Source organism: Tachyglossus aculeatus, chromosome 14, assembly GCF_015852505.1.
Source record: "Tachyglossus aculeatus isolate mTacAcu1 chromosome 14, mTacAcu1.pri, whole genome shotgun sequence".
NCBI classification, from domain to species: domain Eukaryota; kingdom Metazoa; phylum Chordata; class Mammalia; order Monotremata; family Tachyglossidae; genus Tachyglossus; species Tachyglossus aculeatus.
The window spans coordinates 14,439,650-14,459,260 of record NC_052079.1 but is presented as its reverse complement, the minus strand read 5'-3'; the positions used below and the strand labels follow the sequence as shown (position 1 = coordinate 14,459,260).

Here is a 19,611-nt window from a genome sequence, read left to right as displayed (position 1 = left end):
ATATACATATAGCGCTTGGTGCATTATATTCAGCAGCCCAAATATTATAATGCATGGTTTTAAATGAAAGCTTCCCAACGGATTCATTGTAGCTCCTTACTGGAAAAGAAAATGTTACAGGTATAGAGGGGTTAGTTGCAGGAACAAAAGCAGCAAGGAGCTGACTTGGAGGTTACTTTTACTTTGGATAATCGGGCAGGATTAAGAATGCCCAATTGCCAGAGGACCATTGAATAGAAAGAAAAGAAAGCTTGGCTAGTACCGAAAGCAGAGAACCCCCTGCATGGCGATTATTGTGATGCCATTTCTTTAAGCAGCAGTCGACTAAGGTAGCCTTAAATTTGCTTGCTGGGTGGCAGGGCACAAAGATTAAAGTTAGACTTAGTTAAATGCTGCTTATTATAGGTACCATTTTAAAGAATATTGGAACTTCTTCGCCTGCCATCAAATACTGTACTCTTTTATTCCCCATTCCTTCGGGGGCTAGTTAAAAGGGAAGTAAACTTGAAGCCTTACCCTCTCATGGCACAAGAAGTGAGTTGGAAATTTCATTCTAACCCTAAATAAAAATAGTTTCTTCTACTTATTAAGTGCTTATTGTGTGCAGGGTACAGTGCTAAGTGCTGGGAGAAAATGCCGAGGTGGGAATTAGACATTGAGGGAAGTCGTTGCAACAGTATCCCATAAAGGTATGAAAGTCTCATTTCACCAGTTCAAGAGTTCATTCATACAATCGTATTTATTGAACGCTTACTGTGTGCAGAGCACTGTACTAAGCGCTTGGGAAGTACAAGTTGGCAACCTATAGAGACAGTCCCTACCCAACAACGGGCTCACGGTCTAGAATAGGGGGACAGACAACAAAGCAAAACATGTGGACAGGTGTCAAGGTGTCAGAACTTGGTTAGTCTCAAATGGGTTTGGAGTTACTATGCTGATCATTAAGGAGAAATTTGCATATCCATTTTAATAGGCAAATTATAATAATTTGCTGATGTAAGTGTACACTGTTACTTGGGAAGGATTTTCTAATGCCAAAAAAAGCATCAATGCTGTGTCATCAGCCAGAATAAATATTGCCCTCTTTGAAGAGTTCAAGGGAACTCTAGGTCCATATGTGACATTTTAGCTCTCCTTGAAACCCACTGCTTGATTAACCTTTTTCTTCTCTTTTATTAGAAAATTTTACAGCTTCTTCCAGAAAGGATTCATCAGCGATGGCAGTTTCACAGTATTGGTAAGTTGCCTTCTTGGCCTTCCATCCATCATCATGTTTAAGGACGTTCTATCTAACATCCCTAACTTTCCCTCTAAAAATGCTTTTGATGCACCTCTCAACCATTAACTTATCCAATCCCCACTTTAAAGCAGCGTGGCTCAGTGGAAAGAAACCCGGGCTTGGGAGTCAGAGGTCATGGGTTCAAATCCCAGCTCCACCACTTGTCAGCTGTGTGACTTCGGGCAAGTCACTTAACTTCTTCCCTCATCTGTAAAATGGGGATGAAGACTGTGAGCCCCATGTGGGACAACCTGATCACTTTGTAACCTCCCCAGTGCTTAGAGCAGTGCTTTGCCCATAGTAAGTGCTAAATAAATGCCATTAAAAAAAATTGCATAGGTATATGACTGGTTTTGTAAAGAAGTGTTTCTTTCCTTTTTTATGGTGTTTAAGCGCTTGCTATGTGCCAGGCACTGTACTAAACCCTGGGGGTCAATATAGACATAATCCATGTCCCACGTGGGGCACTCAGTCTTAATTCCTATTTTACAAATGAGGTAACTGAGGCACAGAGAAGTTAAGGACCTTCCCAAGTTCATATAGTAGACAAGTGGCTGCTTGTCTACTAGAGAAGCAGTGTGGCTCAGTGGAAAGAGCTCGGGCTTTGGAGTCAGAGGTCATGGGTTCGTATCCCGACTCCGCCACATGTCTGCTGTGTGATCTTGGGCAAGTCACTTCACTTCTCTGGGCCTCAGTTACCTCATCTGTAAAATGGGGATTAAGACTGTGAACCCCACGTGGGACAACCTGATCACCCTGTATCCTTCCCAGCGCTTAGAACAGTGCTTTGCACATAGTAAGCGCTTAACAGATTCCAATTATTATTAAGTGGCTGAGCCTGAATTAGAAACCCGGTCCTTCTGACTCCCAGGTTCATGCTCTATCTATCCAGTTGGCCATGCTGCTTCTCAAACAGAAAGTCTTTACCATTGGCTTTAAAGCAGTCAATCCGTTTGCCCCTTCCTATCTCACCTCACTGATCTCCCACTGCAGCCTAGCCCGCAAACTCCCCTTCTCCAACTCCAGCTTACTCACCGTGCCCCGATCTCATCTTACCTCACTTCCCACCCTTTTCCCTCATCTTCCCCCTAACCTGGAATTCCCTCTCCATCCATATATGCCAGACCACCACTCTGTCCACTTTTGAAGCCTTATTCATGTCACATTTCCTCCAAGAGGCCTTCCCCAATTAAGCCCTCTCTTCCCTGGGTCACTCTCGCGTCTACATCGCCTGTGCACTTGGATCTGGGATCTTTGGACATTTGATATTCGCCCCACCCCTAGCCCCTCAGCCCTTATGTACAATATCTTTAAATTATATATTATGAATTATTTATTCATATTAATGTATGTCTCTCCTTCTAGACTGTAACCTCATTATGGGCAGGGAATGAGTCTGCTAATTCTGTTGTATTGTGCTTAGTACAGTGCTCTGCACTTAGCTATTCTGTTGTATTGTGCTCTTCCAAGCACTTAGTACAGTGCTCTGCACTTAGTAAGCTCTCAATAAATACCACTGATTGCTTGAAGCTTTGAAGCTTCAGCGGGTGCCCCTTTGTCCTGGCCGGGTGGGCTTTGGTGGACAGTGATTCCATATGTAGCCTAACCACATGTCTTTTAGTAGACTTCAATTTTGCTCCCTCCCATCCTTTATCTTTCCAGACAAAAGAGTTCTAACTCTTACAGTCTATCCTGTTACGTAGTTTTCTCCAATTCCCTGATCATTTTGGTTGGTTTTTTTTCTGTCCCATCTCCAGGTGTCTTCTGTCTTTGCTAATATAGTGACCAGAACGGCACACAGTATTTTAAGCGGGGGTTGTATTAAGGTCTTATGTTGGATTTCTGGAATTGTGGTCAAGTCTTCAAGACGGTGATCTTCCTCATTCCTTCTGGCACTTGAAACCATTGCCAAAAGGATCTCGAAGTCACCAAGAATAAGTTGGAGGTTGCCAAAGGCTTGTTTGAAAAGCTTTATCAAGCCCGACCGAGAACTCTGACATTTAGAACTATGTGAAATGATAAGGATGTCTAACAACATGTTCTCTTTTTAGGATTGATATTAAAGAAACTCCTTCACACAGGAAACTCCTTAAAGGTATAACCAAAGCTTTGGGGATTTTGTAAATAGCTTTCTCTGCCTCAATAAAGTTGATTCCAGATAGTTAAACCATATTTATGCCCTTGTCCGCACTTTCTGCTTCTTTGGCTTTTCCCCATACTTCAGGAATGAGACAGTGTTGTCATTTCTTGAATTTGAAAGATGTATGTTAAGCCAAGTTCTCAATTTTTTTCCCCTTTTTTGGAAAAGGAAAAGATGTTGAATTGGTCCAGTTACAGTGCTGTTGCCCTTAAATATAAGTAACCGTCAGCTACCCGGGGATTCTATTCTTAAGACAGAAGTGCCGAGGGAATTAAAGTAAAATAAACCCAGTTCTATGTTTTTAAAAGAGTGGGGAGGGATTTCCACTCCACATTAGGAACAGGGCACAGGTACATTATTTAGGATTCCTTGGGCTCACTTGGATGGCCACTCGGTGTAGACAGAACATTGGATTCAATTCCTGCCAACCAGGAGGTAGCAGTGTGGCTTAGCAGAAGGAGCACGGGCTTAGCAGTCAGAGGATGTGGGTTCTAATCCCGGATCTGCCACTTGTCCGTTGCGTGACCTTGGGCAAGCCACTTCACTTCTCTGTGCCTCAGTTCCCTCATTTGTAAACTGGTGATTGAGACTGTGAGCCCCACATGGGACAACCTGATTACCTTGTATCTACGCCAGTGCTTGAAACAATGCTTGGCATGTAGTAGGTGCTTAACAAATATTATCATCATCAGGAGGTAATAATCCAAAATAACAGACAGCACGGTATTACATATGTAGCACATTTGAATATATCTGATCAGGCTTAGCTTAATTTTTTACAAAAATGTATTTGGGGCGGGGCGTTGTTTTTTCACCTTTGTTGAATCATTCGAATTCTGGTTTATGTTTGGAATGAGCAAGTAAAAGCAAGATGCACCTGCTCCAGGAATGCTGATTTGCCTGCTGATTGGCTTTTTTGGTTAATGTTCTTCATCTCCTCCTCCTGCCTTTAAAGAGATGAAAAAACAGCCTATGCTGACTCTCATTTTATTTTTTCATCAAAAGCCCCATCCAGTCCCTCACCAAACCGCTGATGATTTCTCTCTTCTCTACACTTTGGAATGCCTCAATAGGGTGGACACGCTACCATTAGTAATTGTGGTATTTGTTAAGGGCATACTATGTGCAAAGCACTGTACTAAGTGCTGGGGTAAGTACAAGATGATCAGGTCAGATTCACTCCCTGATCCACATGGGGCTCACAAAGCTGGAGGAGAACAGGCATTGGGTCCCCATTTTACAGATGAGAAAACTGAGGCCCAGGAGTCAAGTGACTTTCCGATTCCAGACCGGAGCCAGCCTGACTCCTACTAGCCACTGGCTTCTGGCTTCTGATCCAGCGCAGATGCTGTTAGCAACCTCTCCGGCCTTTGCGGTCCCCAAATGAGCTAGGTGTGGAGAGTGGTCCCTGAGGAGATCATCATCAATCGTATTTATTGAGCGCTTACTGTGTGCAGAGCACTGTACTAAGCGCTTGGGAAGTACAAGTTGGCAACATATAGAGACAGTCCCTACCCAACAGTGGGCTCACAGGCTCAGCCTTCTGGCTTCTGCCTTTCTCTGGAGGTGTGCAGCCTGCAACAGTCCAGTTATCCCTTAGACAAAATCGTGGCCACGTCCCGTCTCTACACTTCCAAAATTTAGTAGAGGAAGAAGAGGAAAGGAAATATTTTCTATCTCAAGGACCTTTTACAAGCTTCCTTATTGAGACCCAGAATGGAACTGGATGTCACTGGAATCTGAATCGCCTGCTGTTGACCCTGATCCCGTTGACTCTATCGAGGCTATTGGGGACTTTGTTCCTTTCTTCTTAGTTCAGAGATCACATCTGGAAACCAGATGAGGTAGGATTTGAAGATGTTTTCACGAGGTGGTGGAGCAAAGAGTTTTAAAAATTCAGCATCATGTGACTACCACAGAGGCTGCACCTTGGGGAGAAGGTTACACCCCAATGAAAACTAATTAAAGCATTAATGCATTTTGGTCTTAGGCTTTTTTCCCCCTTTTTCTTATTCATTCTGCCTGTAACTACAGTAGATCCATCCTACTAGTGGTGCAGGTTCCCTTGCAGATAGAGGTGCTGATTTTTTTATTTTGAGCACAAGGGCCTAAAGTGGATAAAGATTTTAGGGGAGATGAGGACTAGGAGGGGAGAGGCTTCAGATAGAGCTCATAGACTAGTACAGTGCTCAGCACACAGTAAGCACTCAATAAATGCGATTGAATGAATAGACTAGAAAGCCATCCTTTCAATCTTGACGGGAAACTCTGATCTTGTTGAAAACCTGGGATAAGAGAGTCTGTGTGGCTAGCTATCTTGTAATTATTTTTTAGCCAACTTTGCTCTCCAAGGGAGAGAGAAAGTTCTCTCTGTCTTCTGTTTCTGGATTCACATGCTTTACATTTTTGTGTTTTAGATCCGGCGAGAAGGTGTTCGCCTCTTCCTTTTATGGTTGCAAGCACTTCAAAATAACTGTAGTAAAGAACAGCTGTGGATGTTTTCTTGTTTAATTCCTGGATTTTCAGCACCGCAATCTGAATATGGACCTCGGACTCTAGATAATCTCATTAACCCCCCACTTAACCTTCAAGAAAGTAAGACTCAAGGTGTTGTCTTTGCTTACCCAGCTCATATCACAACACTGCCCTTCTCTTTTTTTTTTTTTTACCTGTTTAAGCCTATCACCATTGTTTAACTGTTGAAGCGTGGATGTTGGCAGTACCTTCTGGTTTTTTCTTCCTCTAATTTCCAATTAGTACACGAAGATGATTCCAAGTAAAAATGAAAATGAGAAACAAAGATGGGAAAGATTCCAGTTTAAGTCCAAATGATCAGTCCTCCTTCATTTAATTTAAAGTCCTTCCTCAGATCCCTCTCTTGACTTGTCAAAGTCATTGTGTGTGCTAATCAGGATCAGCACTCTCAGTCCTTGAATTCCTTGTTCTGGATGCCACAGCACCTCCCGGCCCCCAGGCTACTCCCAGTTGTCCGAACTAATTTCTGCTTTGATGATATATCGATCTAGAATGGGACTGGGAGAGAATGGGATGCGGATGCGGTCTGACCTTTCTGGATGGTCCCAAAGGCCAGGCAGCACTCAGAAGAGTCTCCGGCCCAGCCTCAGACCGGTGCAGGCTTAGCCTGTCATTTTGAATCCCTGTAAATACTGAAGCAATACTTTTAAAAAAAAAATTCAGCAAATTATTCATTGCTGGTACACTGAACCCATCCAGCCGCTTGACACTGAAGCCGTCCAACCGCTTGACACTCCCGTCATTTAAATCAGCTTAGTGGAAGAAGGGTAGCAGTATGAGAAGAGGCTTATGTGACTTTCCGTTCAAGGCCCGTCTCTCCCCCCACAACTCCCAAATGTAGGTTTTTCTGTTTTGTAGACTAGCTGCTTGTTGATATTGCTTAGTCTCACTCTTTCAGTTAAAAGCATTTCAGAACTTTCAGTTACTATATATATAAATTGCCTGCAAAAGGAAATGAGTTTCTATTGAAAGCCTTCCCTTAGTTCCTAACTCATGACTAATTGGGAGCTTGCTCAACAAATAACTCTGGCTGTATTGTAATTAGCTGTTCGTTCAGATGCCTGGTGACAGGCCCGACTTTAAAAAAGGCAGCATCTTCAAAACCAAGGATTGGTTGAGCTCTTAAGCAATGCTTGACTAATTGAAGGTGTGCTCACGGGAATGAGGGACCAGTTACACAGCTTTTCATAATATTGTGTTTCAGCATCGAGGGTGTTATTTTTCTGTAATGACAAAACTATCTTTGTGCGTACTATATATTTAGTCAGTTATTTTCTTCTTCCCCAAAATTTGTTACAAGGCACTACCTAGTATGTTCGGTACTTTCTGTTGACCCAAGTTTTCTTTGGCAGGGAAGGTGATGAGTAGATACCTTGGGGGTATGGAGGACAATTAATAAAAGTGATAGAATGAGGTCATGGAAAATACGGGAACCAAGTCTTTCTAAACTCACTGAATGAATGGGATATTCTCTCTAAAGAACGTGAATTTGCTTGAGGTGTCCATGTTAAAAAAAAATTGGAGGAATGACGCTGGGAACAGAGTAATACAGAACAAAATATCATTAAATATAGCAACCTTCGACGATACTTTGTTAAACTTTTTAATAGAAGAGTTGCGAGCAATGTCATTAAATAATTTCCTTGCTCTAAAGCAGAGCTGGCTTTGATCCAGAGTTTAGTAGCGCCCCTTTATTTTGTGACTTGGAGACTAAAGAGTTATCCTGCTCTCTTATGCCATTGGAGCCAGGGAGAAAAGCAGACTGTTTTTCAGGTACCTTTTAAACCAGTACCTCGCCTCCTGGCCAAGGGGCCCCTTTAAAGCATTCGCCTGATTAACTTAATCTGATTTAGTAATCTTGCCAACCCTAGTGGAGACGAGGTTGTTCATTTCTGTTCATTGGGGAGTGATAGGTTATTAGGTTCTGATGCAAATTTAAAGCAATCCCAAGGAAATTGAATTTAATTGGGGCAGGTATACAGTTTTCTTCCACCTTCCCTCTTCTCCCCTCTTGCTTGGAATATGTTGATGCAGGCCACAGAGGTAGAGGGCTGCCTGAAGAAAAGTACTGCTAACTTTAGGAGAAACAGTTGCAGGAGAAATGGAGGTTTGAAATTATACAGGGAAAACATTACTCAGGTCATTGAGATGAACAGAGATTGTGGTTTATGTAATGACAGAAACACTTTAAAATGTCACAGATACACAGTGCAATTTCCTAGGTAGAGAAAGAGGAGAACTGAAGAGTGGTAATAAGGTAATTGAAGCATTTTACACAGTACTCTGAGTAAGGAACTCACCATCTAAGTACAGTCAGACGTTCAGTAAGTGGGTTTTAAAAAATGAAAATAGACTTCAAGCAGGAGAGCCATAAGGAGACTTATTTGCATTATCAAAACCCTGTTTAATTTTAAGCCTTACTCCAGTTACAGGCTTTTTTTCCCCTTATTAATTTCAAAGTTGAGTAGTTTGGGATTTCTTTACCTGACCTGCTCACAAAGTTTACTGTACTCTTGCTTTGCAAGTAAGATTTATGTGATTGTGTTGTTGTTTGCTGTCTTTTAAAAAAAACAATTTGGTATCTGGACTAAAGTCTTATTTTATCTTTGAACAGCCCAAGTTACCCTAGAGGAAATCACTCCTCTTGTCCCTCCACAATCAGGAGATAAAGGACAAGAAGATCTTACAAGCTACTTTCTAGAAGCACTTTTGAAATACATAGTAATTCAGGTACATTTTATGCTTTCCAACTTTTTTATGACTGTATTTAGAAAACATATTTCCTGTGTAAATCATTCCTCTGTACCAGACAACTGCCTGTATTTCTTGAGTAGGGAAATAATTGACATCCCAGTGTTTCTGCTGGAAAAACCTGGAGGAGGAAAATCTGTTATGCCCGTGATGTGCCCAGGATAGGGATTTAAGTAGCAGAACTACTGACCAATTGTCTAACAAAGGTTACCTAAAATGAGGCCAGAGGAGGGGAAGGAGTCGTAATGGGCTGAAACTCGGCTCTGGAATAGTAATAATGTTATTTAAGTGCTTAGTATGTGCAAAGCACTGTTCTAAGCGCTGGATAAGGAAGAGCCACGGGTTGGTGGTGATAGTTGTGACGGTCATAACAGGGCAGCGGTGGTCTTTTTGGACATTGTGGGGTGTGCCCCCTTCTAGTCCTCGTTGTGTCCTCCCATTCACCAGCAGCCAGTGGCATAAAGCAGGCTCTGGGTGGGGTCAGCATTGTACTGAATGGAGCCAGGAGACATGAGAGGGAACAAACAGCGGTTGGGGGATGTGCCCAGAGGCAACTCTGTTAGTGCTAGAAGAGCAGGCCACACTGCGCCTCCTTAGCACGACTCAGTCCCTCCAGTCTGGCCGCCGAGCCCTTCCTGCCCCAAACGGGCGTGGGCGAAAGGGGTGACGGTGGCCAGCCGGCTGTCCCCTCCCTCTGGGGTGTTCCTCCCCCTTTTAGACTGTGAGCCCACTGTTGGGTAGGAACTGTCTCTATGTGTTGCCAACTTGTACTTCCCAAGCACTTAGTACAGTGCTCTGCACACAGTAAGCGCTCAATAAATACGATTGATTCTGGAGAGGAGGAAGAGGTTGATCTCGAGTCCATGGAGGCACCGGCCTTGGAGTGGCACTGGTGCCCCTGTTGTCCGGCAAATTTGCAGACTTTAGATTCATTCAGTCGTATCTATTGAGTGCTTACTGTGTGCAGAGCACTGTACTAAGCGCTTGGGAAGTACAAACCGGCACCATCTAGAGACGGTCCCTACCCAACAACTGGTTCCCAGTCTAGAAGGGGGAGACAGACAACAAAACAGAACATGGAGACAGGTGTCAAAATGGTCAGAACAAAAAGAATGACAGCTATATGCACATCATTAACAAAATAAATAGAATAGTAAATGTGTACAAGCGAAACAGAGTAATTAATCTGTACAAATATATACAAGTGCTGTGGGGAGGGGAAGGAGGAGAGGAAAAAGGGGGCTCAGGCCTGGCCAGGTGGGTACAAGAGAGCAGAGTGAGAAGAGATTGAAAAGTGGCCAGAATTCACGGATGATTCCTTTGAGTACACAGCAAGCAGCAAACTGTGTAGGAATTATTAACCCATCTGGGCTTAGGTGTAGTTGCTTTCTTGGAGACTGTGGGCTTGTGCCTCCCTGCCCAGACCAATCAATCAATCGTATTTATTGAGCGCTTACCCTGTGCAGAGCGCTGTACTAAGCACATTGGAGAGTACAGTACAGCAGACACATTCCCTGCCCACAGTGAGTTTACAGTCTATAGGGGGACAGACATTACTATAAATAAATTACAGATCTGTACATAAGTCTTGTGGGGCTGAGCAGGGTGTGGATAAAGGGAACAAATCAGGGGGACGCAGAAGGGAATGGGAGGAATCAATCAATCGTATTTATTGAGCACTTACTGTTTGCAGAGCACTGTACTAAGCGCTTGGGAAGTACAAGTTGGCAACATATAGAGACGGTCCCTACCCAGCAGCGGGCTCACAGTCTAGAAGCGGGAGACAGAGAACAAAACAAAACATATTAACAAAATAAAATAAATAGAATAGATATGTGCAAGTAAAATAGAGTAATAAATACGGACAAACATATATACATAAAGAAGGAAAAGAGGGATTAGTCGGGGAAGGCCTCTTGGAGAAGATGTGGCTTCAATAAGGCTTTGAAGGTGGAGAGAGTGATTGTCCCCTCCCCACAGCACTTGCGTATATTTGTACATATTTATTACTCTATTAATGATGTGCATATAGCTGTAATTCTGTGTATTCTGATGGTATCTACACCTGTCTACTTGTTTTGTTGTCTGTCTCCCCCTTCTAGGCTGTGAGCCCGATGTTGGGTAGGGAGCGTCTCTATATGTTGCCGATTTGTGCTTCCCAAGCGCTCACTACAGTGCTCTGCACACAGGAAGCGCTCAATAAATACAATTGAATGAATGAACGAGAGTGTGGGCGTTCCAGGCCAGAGGCAGGACGTTGGCAAGAGAGACTGACAAGTTTATTCTTGGAAAGAACAGAGGTTTCTGGGGACAGGCAGAGAAGGCCTCTGTTACAGATGTCTGCTCCTCACTGAGGCCTTCTGGCAGGCAGTGGATGTGAGCCCCCCTCGCCCCCCGACTTTTTCAGCTGAAGATGATGTGGCTGAAAAGACCCTCTGGGCATATCGTCCAGGGTCTTGCTGATGCATTTGCTGTTGTAGCTCCTGCCACTGTTTTTGAGCCTTCAGACGATCAAGTTACGGGCAGGTTATTCTTCTACTGTAGATGAAATGCTGAAAAATTACAATTACCATTCCATATAGAAATGCAGGAAGTTGAAGTCCCTTTAGAAACTTCCTCATTCCTTTGTTGAAGTGATCAGCCTTTTACGCGATGAGTTTGCCTCACTCTTTTTAAGAGCATTTCATTTTTAAAATGCCCAGTTTGCTGGTAAATGTTCTAAATGGATACTGCACCCCAAGGTTAATATATGTTATCTTCTTTCAGGTAAAAAGTTTTGCCAATTTGCTGGTAAATGTTCCAAATGGATAGTGCATCCCAAGGTTAATACATATTATCTTCTTTCAGGTAAAAAGTTTGGAGTGGAAGAACAAAGAAAATCAAGAAAAGGGATTTTCATTCTTATTTTCACATTTTAAGAAATATTACTTGCCTTACATCTTTCCAAACATCTGCAAGGAATATAGCTTGTATCACCCTGTACTTGGTAGGTGTGAATCATAATCTTCTGTAAATATTATCTATCAGACACAAAACCTGTGCAGAGATCCATCACTTGTAAACCCGTAATATAATTAATATTTACATTGTAAATTAGATTGTCAACTCCTGAAGGGCAGCAGTTGTCTGCAGTCTTGTACTAAGCACCCTTCCCAGGTGCTTAGTACATTGTTTTACACTTGGACGCTCGATAAATACCATTTATAATGATAGAGGTGATACCTGCCTCTCTATGAGAAATTAATGATTCTTTTGGAAGCAGAATTGGCCTAGTGTGTAGAGCACAGGCTTGGATGTCAAAAGGTCATGAGTTCTAGTTCTGACTCTGCCACTTGTGTGCTCTGCACGCAGTAAATGCTCAATAAGTACAATTGATTGACCGAACGTGGGCAAGTCACGTCACTTCTCTGTGCCTGGAAGTCAGAAGGTCGTGGGTTCTAATCCCAGCTCCTCCTCTTGTCTCCTGTGTGACCTTAGGCAAGTCACTTCACTTCTCTGTGCCTCAGTTCCCTCATCTGTAAAATGGGGATTAAGACTGTGAGCCCCATGTGGGACAGGGACTGTGTCCAACCCGATTTGCTTGTATCCACCCCAGCCTCTAAAACAATGCGAGCATGGTTAAGAGGAGCAGCGTGGCTCCGTGGAAAGAGCCCGGGCTTTGGAGTCAGAGGTCATGGGTTCGAATCCCAGCTCCCCCACATGCCTGCTGTGTGACCTTGGGCAAGTCACTTAACTTCTCGGAGCCTCAGTTACCTCATCTGTAAAATGGGGATGAACACTGTGAGCCCCACGTGGGACAAACTGATCACCTTGTACCCCCCCCAGCGCTTAGAACAGTGCTTTACACATAGTAAGCGCTTAACAAATGCCATCATTATTGTTATTATTAAGCACTGCTTAATATAATAATAATAATAATAATGATAGCATTAAGCACTGCTTAATATAATAATAATAATAGTAATAATAATGATGGCATTTGTTAAGCGCTTACTATGTGCAAAGCACTGTACTAAGCCCTGGGGAGGTTACAAGGTGATCAGGTTGTCCCCTGGGGGGCTTACAGTCTTAATCCCCAGTTGACAGATGAGGTAACTGAGGCACAGAGAAGTGAAGTGACTTGCCCAAAGTCACACAGCTGACAGTTGGCGGAGCCGGGATTTGAACCCACGACCTCTGACTCCAAAGCCCGTGCTCTTTCCACCGAGCCACGCTGCTTCTCGCTTCACGCTGCTTAACAAATACCATCGTCATCATTATAATGTAACAGAGTCGGTAGACATATTCCTTGCCTACAATGCGTTTACAGTCTAGAGGGATCCTCCAGTTGCCCAGAGAGGCCTCATGTTGGATGCAAGCCGATGATTCTCTTTTCTGACCTGCTTTCGATGGACATCGGGAGACGAGGTCCCTGGAGGTGTACACTGAAACCCCTTCTTCTTTTAGACTGTGAGCCCACTGTTGGGTAGGGACTGTCTCTATAGGTTGCCAACTTGTACTTCCCAAGCGCTTAGTACAGTGCTTTGCACACAGTAAGCTCTCAATAAATACGATTGATTGATTGATTCTTCTTCCCTGTCCCACCCAGTGACCGGGCCGGAAAAGACCCTTTTCTCTGCAAGATGGAGATGTCTCAGAGTTCATGCAGCTTGGGCTTCCTCGACCTAGGTCCGTTCATCCTTGGGTCAACCACCTTCTTTTTCTCGTGAATAGATATCCCCCAGACGAGACCAAAGCCTCATTATGTGATGATAAAGAAGGATGCTGAAACCAATGAAGCAATCTATTGCACCAAGGAGCCGTTCCTCAAGGCACGCGTTATTGTCATTCGCTGGTTGGTGTCATTTTGGCTTGAGCCAAAACCTCATGCGGGACCTCATATTCCTGGAATGGAAGGGGAAGTTGTGCCAAAGAATATTCAGGTAATGCCCACAGTGTGTTTCAAACCAGTTTTTTGGGGTGTGGTTTTTCATTCATTCATTCATTCATTCATTCATTCAATCGTATTTATTGAGTGCTTACTGTGTGCAGACTAAGGGCTTGGGAAGTACAAGTTGGCAACAAATAGAGACGGTCCCTACCCAACAGTGGGTTCACAGTCTAGAAGGGGGAAACAGAGAACGAAACAAAACCTATTAACAGAATAAAATAAGTAGAATAAATATGTACAAGTAAAATAAATGAATAAATAGAGTAATAAATACGTGCATACATATATACAGGTGTTGTGGGGAAGGGAAGGAGGTAAGGCGGGGCGGATGGAGCGGGGGTTTTTCATTTTAGGATCATAAAAATGTGTTCATTGTTAGGAAAACACAACCTTTCCGGTGCCTAAACGTATTCCTCAATACTTGGTTTGGAACAGAAAAAAACTCAAAGTCCCTCTAAATGGTAAACTGGTTATGAGCAGAGAACATGCCTGCTAATTCTGTTGTACTCTCCCAAGTGCCTAATATAGTTTCTGTACAGAGTAAGCATTCAATAAATACCTGATTGATTCACCTGTTAGAAATAGTAGTCACATTTCTCTTCACTGCCACATTAAAGGATCACTCTGTTTCATTAGATGCCTGTATATATGTTTGTACATATTTATTACTCTATTTTACTTGTACATATCTATTCTATTTATTTTATTTTGTTAGTATGTTTGGTTTTGTCCTCTGTCTCCCCCTTTTAGACTGTGAGCCCACTGTTGGGTAGGGACTGTCTGTATATGTTGCTAACTTGTACTTCCCAAGCGCTTAGTACAGTGCTGTGCACACAGTAAGCGCTCAATAAATACGATTGTTGATGATGATGATGAGATGTATTTCCACTTTAGTGCTTTTTAATGACCAGGTGCTTTTTTTCTGTGCTGGAGAACATTTCATGACATTTTTCATTTTCCAAAAATGCCTTTAAACGTATTTTAGTTAAACGTCTCCTCCTTAGATTGCCTCAGCCCTGGAAATAGGTTGGCATTCTCCTTATATCATTATCATCAGTGGTACTTCTTGAACACTTACTATATGCAGTGATCTCTACTAAGTACCTGGGAGAGTATACTGCAACAGTTGGAAGACAAGTTCTCTGCCCACAACATGCTTACGTCCAAGCGCTTAGTACAGTGCTCTGCACACAGTCAGCGCTCAGTAAATACGATTGAATGAGTGAATGAATTTAGGTGCAAAGAAGAGTTGTTTAGGTGCACTAGGAATGCTTGCCAGCTGGTGAGGACCTTGATTTAAGTCTCAGTTGAAGACAAGGAGGAGGAAGAAAACCATTGCAGCTTCAGTGCAGCTGGCTAGCAGTCTTCTAGGACAGCCTGGGATGAAGGAAAGGGGTGAGTGGAATTCGGTTTGCGAGGATCAACACGCAATCAGTGGTATATATTGAGCACTTTTTGTTCCCAAAGCATTGAACTAAGCACATGGGAGACTACAGTACAACAGAGTTGGCATCCGCATTCACAGAATAGAGAGCGATAACATAAGAAGAGCTCTATGAACACAGTCCATCCATACACTTGGCTCATCTAATGCCAGCCTACTCTCTGTCCCTCGATCTCCTAATTTCCTGCCAATCTCTTGCCCATGTCCCCTCTCAGGCCTGGTACTCCCCCCTCCTTCATACCCTATAGACCACCACTCTCCCCACCTTCAAAACTCTCTTAAAATCACATCTCCTCCAAGAGAACCTTACTGGACTAAGTCCTCATTTCCCCTACCCGTTCTCCCCTCTGCATCATCTGTTCACTTGGATGTGTACCCTTAAGCACATCAATATCCTACCTCCGCAGCGCTTAAATACATATCCTTATGCTCTATTATTTCACCTATCTGTAGTTCATTTTAATGTGTGTCACCCCTTGTAGACTGTGTTGGGCGGGGGTCAGGGCTATCAACACCATTGTATTATATTTTCGCAAGGGCTCAGCACAGTGCTCGGCACAGAATGAGCACTCAAACACCATTAATTGAGTAATAATAATATTAATAGTTATTGAACAACCATTGGGTCCAATGCATTGTTCGAACTGCTAGAGAAGTACGAAGCGAAGAGGTGCCATGCTAGGTAAGGAATAAGGCTTGGAGTGATGCTACTCACCAAGTCTAGGGGTCGAAACAATGATGCTTATCAGAGGGTTTTGGTCTCACTTCCCTTTGTTTTTATTTTCATTACATAAGGTTTCTCTCTAGGCCGGAACTGCAATACAGAAGAGGCTTTGTAATTAAAAGCCATCAGTTTCCTGCTTCCAGCTCCCCAGGTGTTGAAGTTCAATCTCAGTTGCATTTGTTTATTTTTAGGTCACTTTATTTTGTGAGTTTTAGTTAACTAATCTAAGAGTTTTGGGGGTGTGTGGGAGGGGGATTGATGCAGTTATAATGAACTTTTGCACCCTTTTCCTGTTATTTTAAGATTTAAAAAGCAGTATAAATGATTGAACTCTTAATCAACTAAATATTCTATTTGAGCTAGTAACTTGCTTTTAGAGTTTAGTGTCTCTTATCATCATCAGTAGCATTTGAGTGCTTACTATGATCAGAGCACTGTACTAAAACACTTGTGAGTGTACAGTACAACAGAGTTGGTAGACAAGTTCCCTGCCCACAACGAGCTTAGAGTCTAGAGGGGGAGACCAACGTTAAGTAATTTATAATATCCTTCCCAGCATTTGGATTGGGGTGAATCCTCTCAAACATAAAATGCCATGTATATAGCTTAATAAGTTATTACTAACTCCAGAGACCGGTTATGTTTTTCCTTTCTCTCTAGACCGTGAGCTCTTTGTGGGCAGGGATTGTCATTGTTTATTGTTACGTTGTACTTTCCCATGCACTTAGTACAGTGCTCTGCACACGGTAAGCGCTTAATAAATGCGACCGAATGATCTCTTTCCACACTTTGGCTTGATTTTCTTTGTGGTTTAACATGGTTCTGACCTGTTACAGTCAGATCTCATGAGTTAGCGGGGCTCTGAGTCGGGGGAGACTGCTGTGGAAACAGTAAAGAATTGGTCTCCAAGAACAGCATTTTGTGAAGCCAAGATTGTATGTCTGTTTGGATTTCAGAGAGCAGCTGCTAGCCTGGCTTCGAGGGAAGAAAATAAAAACGAGAGCGCCGACAGGACAGACAGAGCCGCAGAGCCGGAGCAGTGCCATTCCAACACCAGCACTCTCACCGAGCGGGAACCAAGTTCGTCTAGTCTCTGCAGTATTGACGAAGAGCACCTCACAGACATCGAAATCGTGCGCAAGGTCTTTTCTTCCAAAAGAAGCAACGTTAACTTCCTCACGGAGATCTTTCGGCAGGTAAAATCCGACACCAAAAAAACGCTTTGGGGTATTTCGTCCCCCACCAGTAGTGACATATTGTATTTAGGAAAATCTTGGATGAGGTTTTTGTAAATCTTCAGGGACCCGGCTGTTTTATGATGAGGTGATTTCCTTGCTCCCAGCCACTCCTAATTCAGACTCATGCAGAGAATGTTTAAAAAGGAAAACGGACACTGGTTTGGTACTTCATTTTCCATCTTTCTTGAAGCCTGAGTGAGTTTTGTGAGGTGGTTTTTTTTTTTTAATAAAAGTGAAATTACTATAGCCTTATTTGAGTAGCCACAGCTTTCATTGTTCCTTTAAACTCTGAGACCCCAGTACTGTCTGACTTAAGGGTGTTTTTAAATGTTTTCGGTTGTTTTCCTTAATAATGATGATAATAATAATACTAATAGTTGTGGTATTTAAGCACTTATTATGTGCCAGACACTGTACTAAGCACTGGGGTGGATACAAGCAAATCGGGTTGGACACAGCCCATGTCATCATCATCATCAATTGTATTTATTGAGCGCTTACTGTGTGCAGAGCACTGTACTAAGCGCTTGGGAAGTACAAATTGGCAACATATACAGTCCCTACCCAACAGTGGGCTTACAGTCTAAAAGGGGGAGACAGAGAACAAAACCAAACATACTAACAAAATAAAATAAATAGGATAGATATGTACAAGTAAAATAAATAAATAAATAAGTAGAGTAATAAATATGTACAAACATATACATATATACAGGTGCTGTGGGGAAGGGAAGGAGGTAAGATGGGGGGATGGAGGGGGGACGAGGGGGAGAGGAAGGAAGGGGCTCAGTCTGGGAAGGCCTCCTGGAGGAGGTGAGCTCTCAGCAGGGCCTCACAGTGCGGGGCTCACAGTCTCCCTTGCTAAGCACCCACAAAGCGGTTCTCTCTAATGAGAGAAAAGTGTTTCACCAAACACATCACAAATAGGTATCTCTCTGGAGATGCTTCCCAACTTGAAAAGCTTCAGAGGCTGCCTTCTAAGAATCACAGGTGTACCTTTTCTGTGCTTGGACCCTCCCCTGGGTCTCCTGATCTGCTCTTCCCTCTCCTGTTACTTTTCTGCCGGTCATTCCGAAGGGGAAGAGCCACCACATGATTGTAACAGCTTTCCGGGGAAGATTTCACTGGGCTTTCTCCTGTTCCTTGAGGAAACTCATAGCCCATCCTTGTTCAGTGCCTTGTTTGGCCTATAGAAGACCACTTTGGCCTCCACTGAATCCCCCAGGCTAAACCCACTGTGGTTCAGTGGAGCAACCCAGAAGGGGCCTTTTTTTTTAATTCTTTCTGAGTAGTTGGGGTCTGGCAGGGGAGGGCTGCAGTGCTAGAACCCTGTGGGGTTCTAGCCGCTAATCTCCTCACCGTACCTCGTTCTCGCCTGTCCCGCCATCGACCCCCGGCCCACGTCATCCCCCAGGCCTGGAATGCCCTCCCTGTGCCCATCCGCCAAGCTAGCTCTCTTCCTTCCTTCAAGGCCCTATTGAGAGCTCACCTCCTCCAGGAGGCCTTCCCAGACTGAGCCCCTTCCTTCCTCTCCCCCTCGTCCCCCTCTCCATCCCCCCCATCTTACCTCCTTCCCTTCCCCGCAGCACCTGTATATATGTATATATGTTTTTACATATTTATTACTCTATTTATTTATTTATTTTGCTTGTACATATCTATTCTATTTATTTTATTTTGTTAGTATGTTTGGTTTTTCGTTCTCTGTTTCCCCCTTTTAGACTGTGAGCCCACTGTTGGGTAGGGACTGTCTCTATATGTTGCCAATTTGTACTTCCCAAGCGCTTAGTACAGTGCTCTGCACATAGTAAGCGCTCAATAAATACGATTGATGATGATGATGATGACAGGGCCCACAACTTGGACTTCCTTCCAGGGGAATGTTGACTAGGCCCAGGTGAGCTGTGGAGCTAGAGTCCAACCCCCGAAAAAAATAGTTTTGTGATGAGCTGACAAGGCCAAAATTTCAGGCAACCCCACACTTCCCTGAAAAGATAGGTGCTTTTTAAGTAACCTTATTTCCCAGGTATCGAACTGTTTATCCTTTCTACTTCCAGTATCTGCGGATCTTAAAAAAAATAACCTGCTGAATAGCAGACTGAGTAAAGGAGTAGTAGTTCAACTTTAGTTCCTGTGTTGCTTATTTCTCTCTCCCATTTTTTGCTTTGAGTTTTAAAGCTGTCCTAAATTCAGTATCATTACTAGTTGTAACTGAAATACTGAGACTGTTGTTGGGTAGAGACCGTCTCTATATGTTGCCGACTTGTACTTCCCAAGCGCTTAGTACAGTGCTCTGCACACAGTAAGCGGTCAATAAATGCGATTGAATGAATGAAGAATGTTGCCAACTTGTACTTCCCAAGTGCTTAATACAGTGCTCTGCACACAGTAAGCGCTCAATAAATACGATTTAATGAATGAATGAATAACTTTCTCCCCCTTCTAGACTGTGAGCCCATTGTTGGGTAGGAACCGTCTCTATATGTTGCCAACTTGTACTTCCCAAGTGCTTAGTACAGTGCTCTGCACACAGTAAGCACTCAGTAAATACGATTGAATGAATGTTGCCA

The 19,611-nt window shown here is 43.3% G+C and overlaps 1 protein-coding gene across 10 annotated transcripts in view; it reads left to right on the top strand.

Moving 5' to 3' along the window:
* The window catches only part of RALGAPA1 (Ral GTPase activating protein catalytic subunit alpha 1), a 163,888-nt gene that overhangs the window by 24,644 nt on the left and 119,633 nt on the right, over positions 1 to 19,611 (top strand). For all 10 annotated transcript variants that reach the window (XM_038756186.1, XM_038756184.1, XM_038756177.1 and 7 more), the window contains exons 4-10: positions 1,180 to 1,237; positions 3,331 to 3,374; positions 5,837 to 6,014; positions 8,569 to 8,684; positions 11,553 to 11,691; positions 13,419 to 13,627; positions 16,760 to 16,999. In XM_038756186.1, coding sequence (XP_038612114.1) covers positions 1,180 to 1,237; positions 3,331 to 3,374; positions 5,837 to 6,014; positions 8,569 to 8,684; positions 11,553 to 11,691; positions 13,419 to 13,627; positions 16,760 to 16,999 — 984 coding nt within the window. The remainder of the gene's footprint in view (positions 1 to 1,179; positions 1,238 to 3,330; positions 3,375 to 5,836; positions 6,015 to 8,568; positions 8,685 to 11,552; positions 11,692 to 13,418; positions 13,628 to 16,759; positions 17,000 to 19,611) is intronic.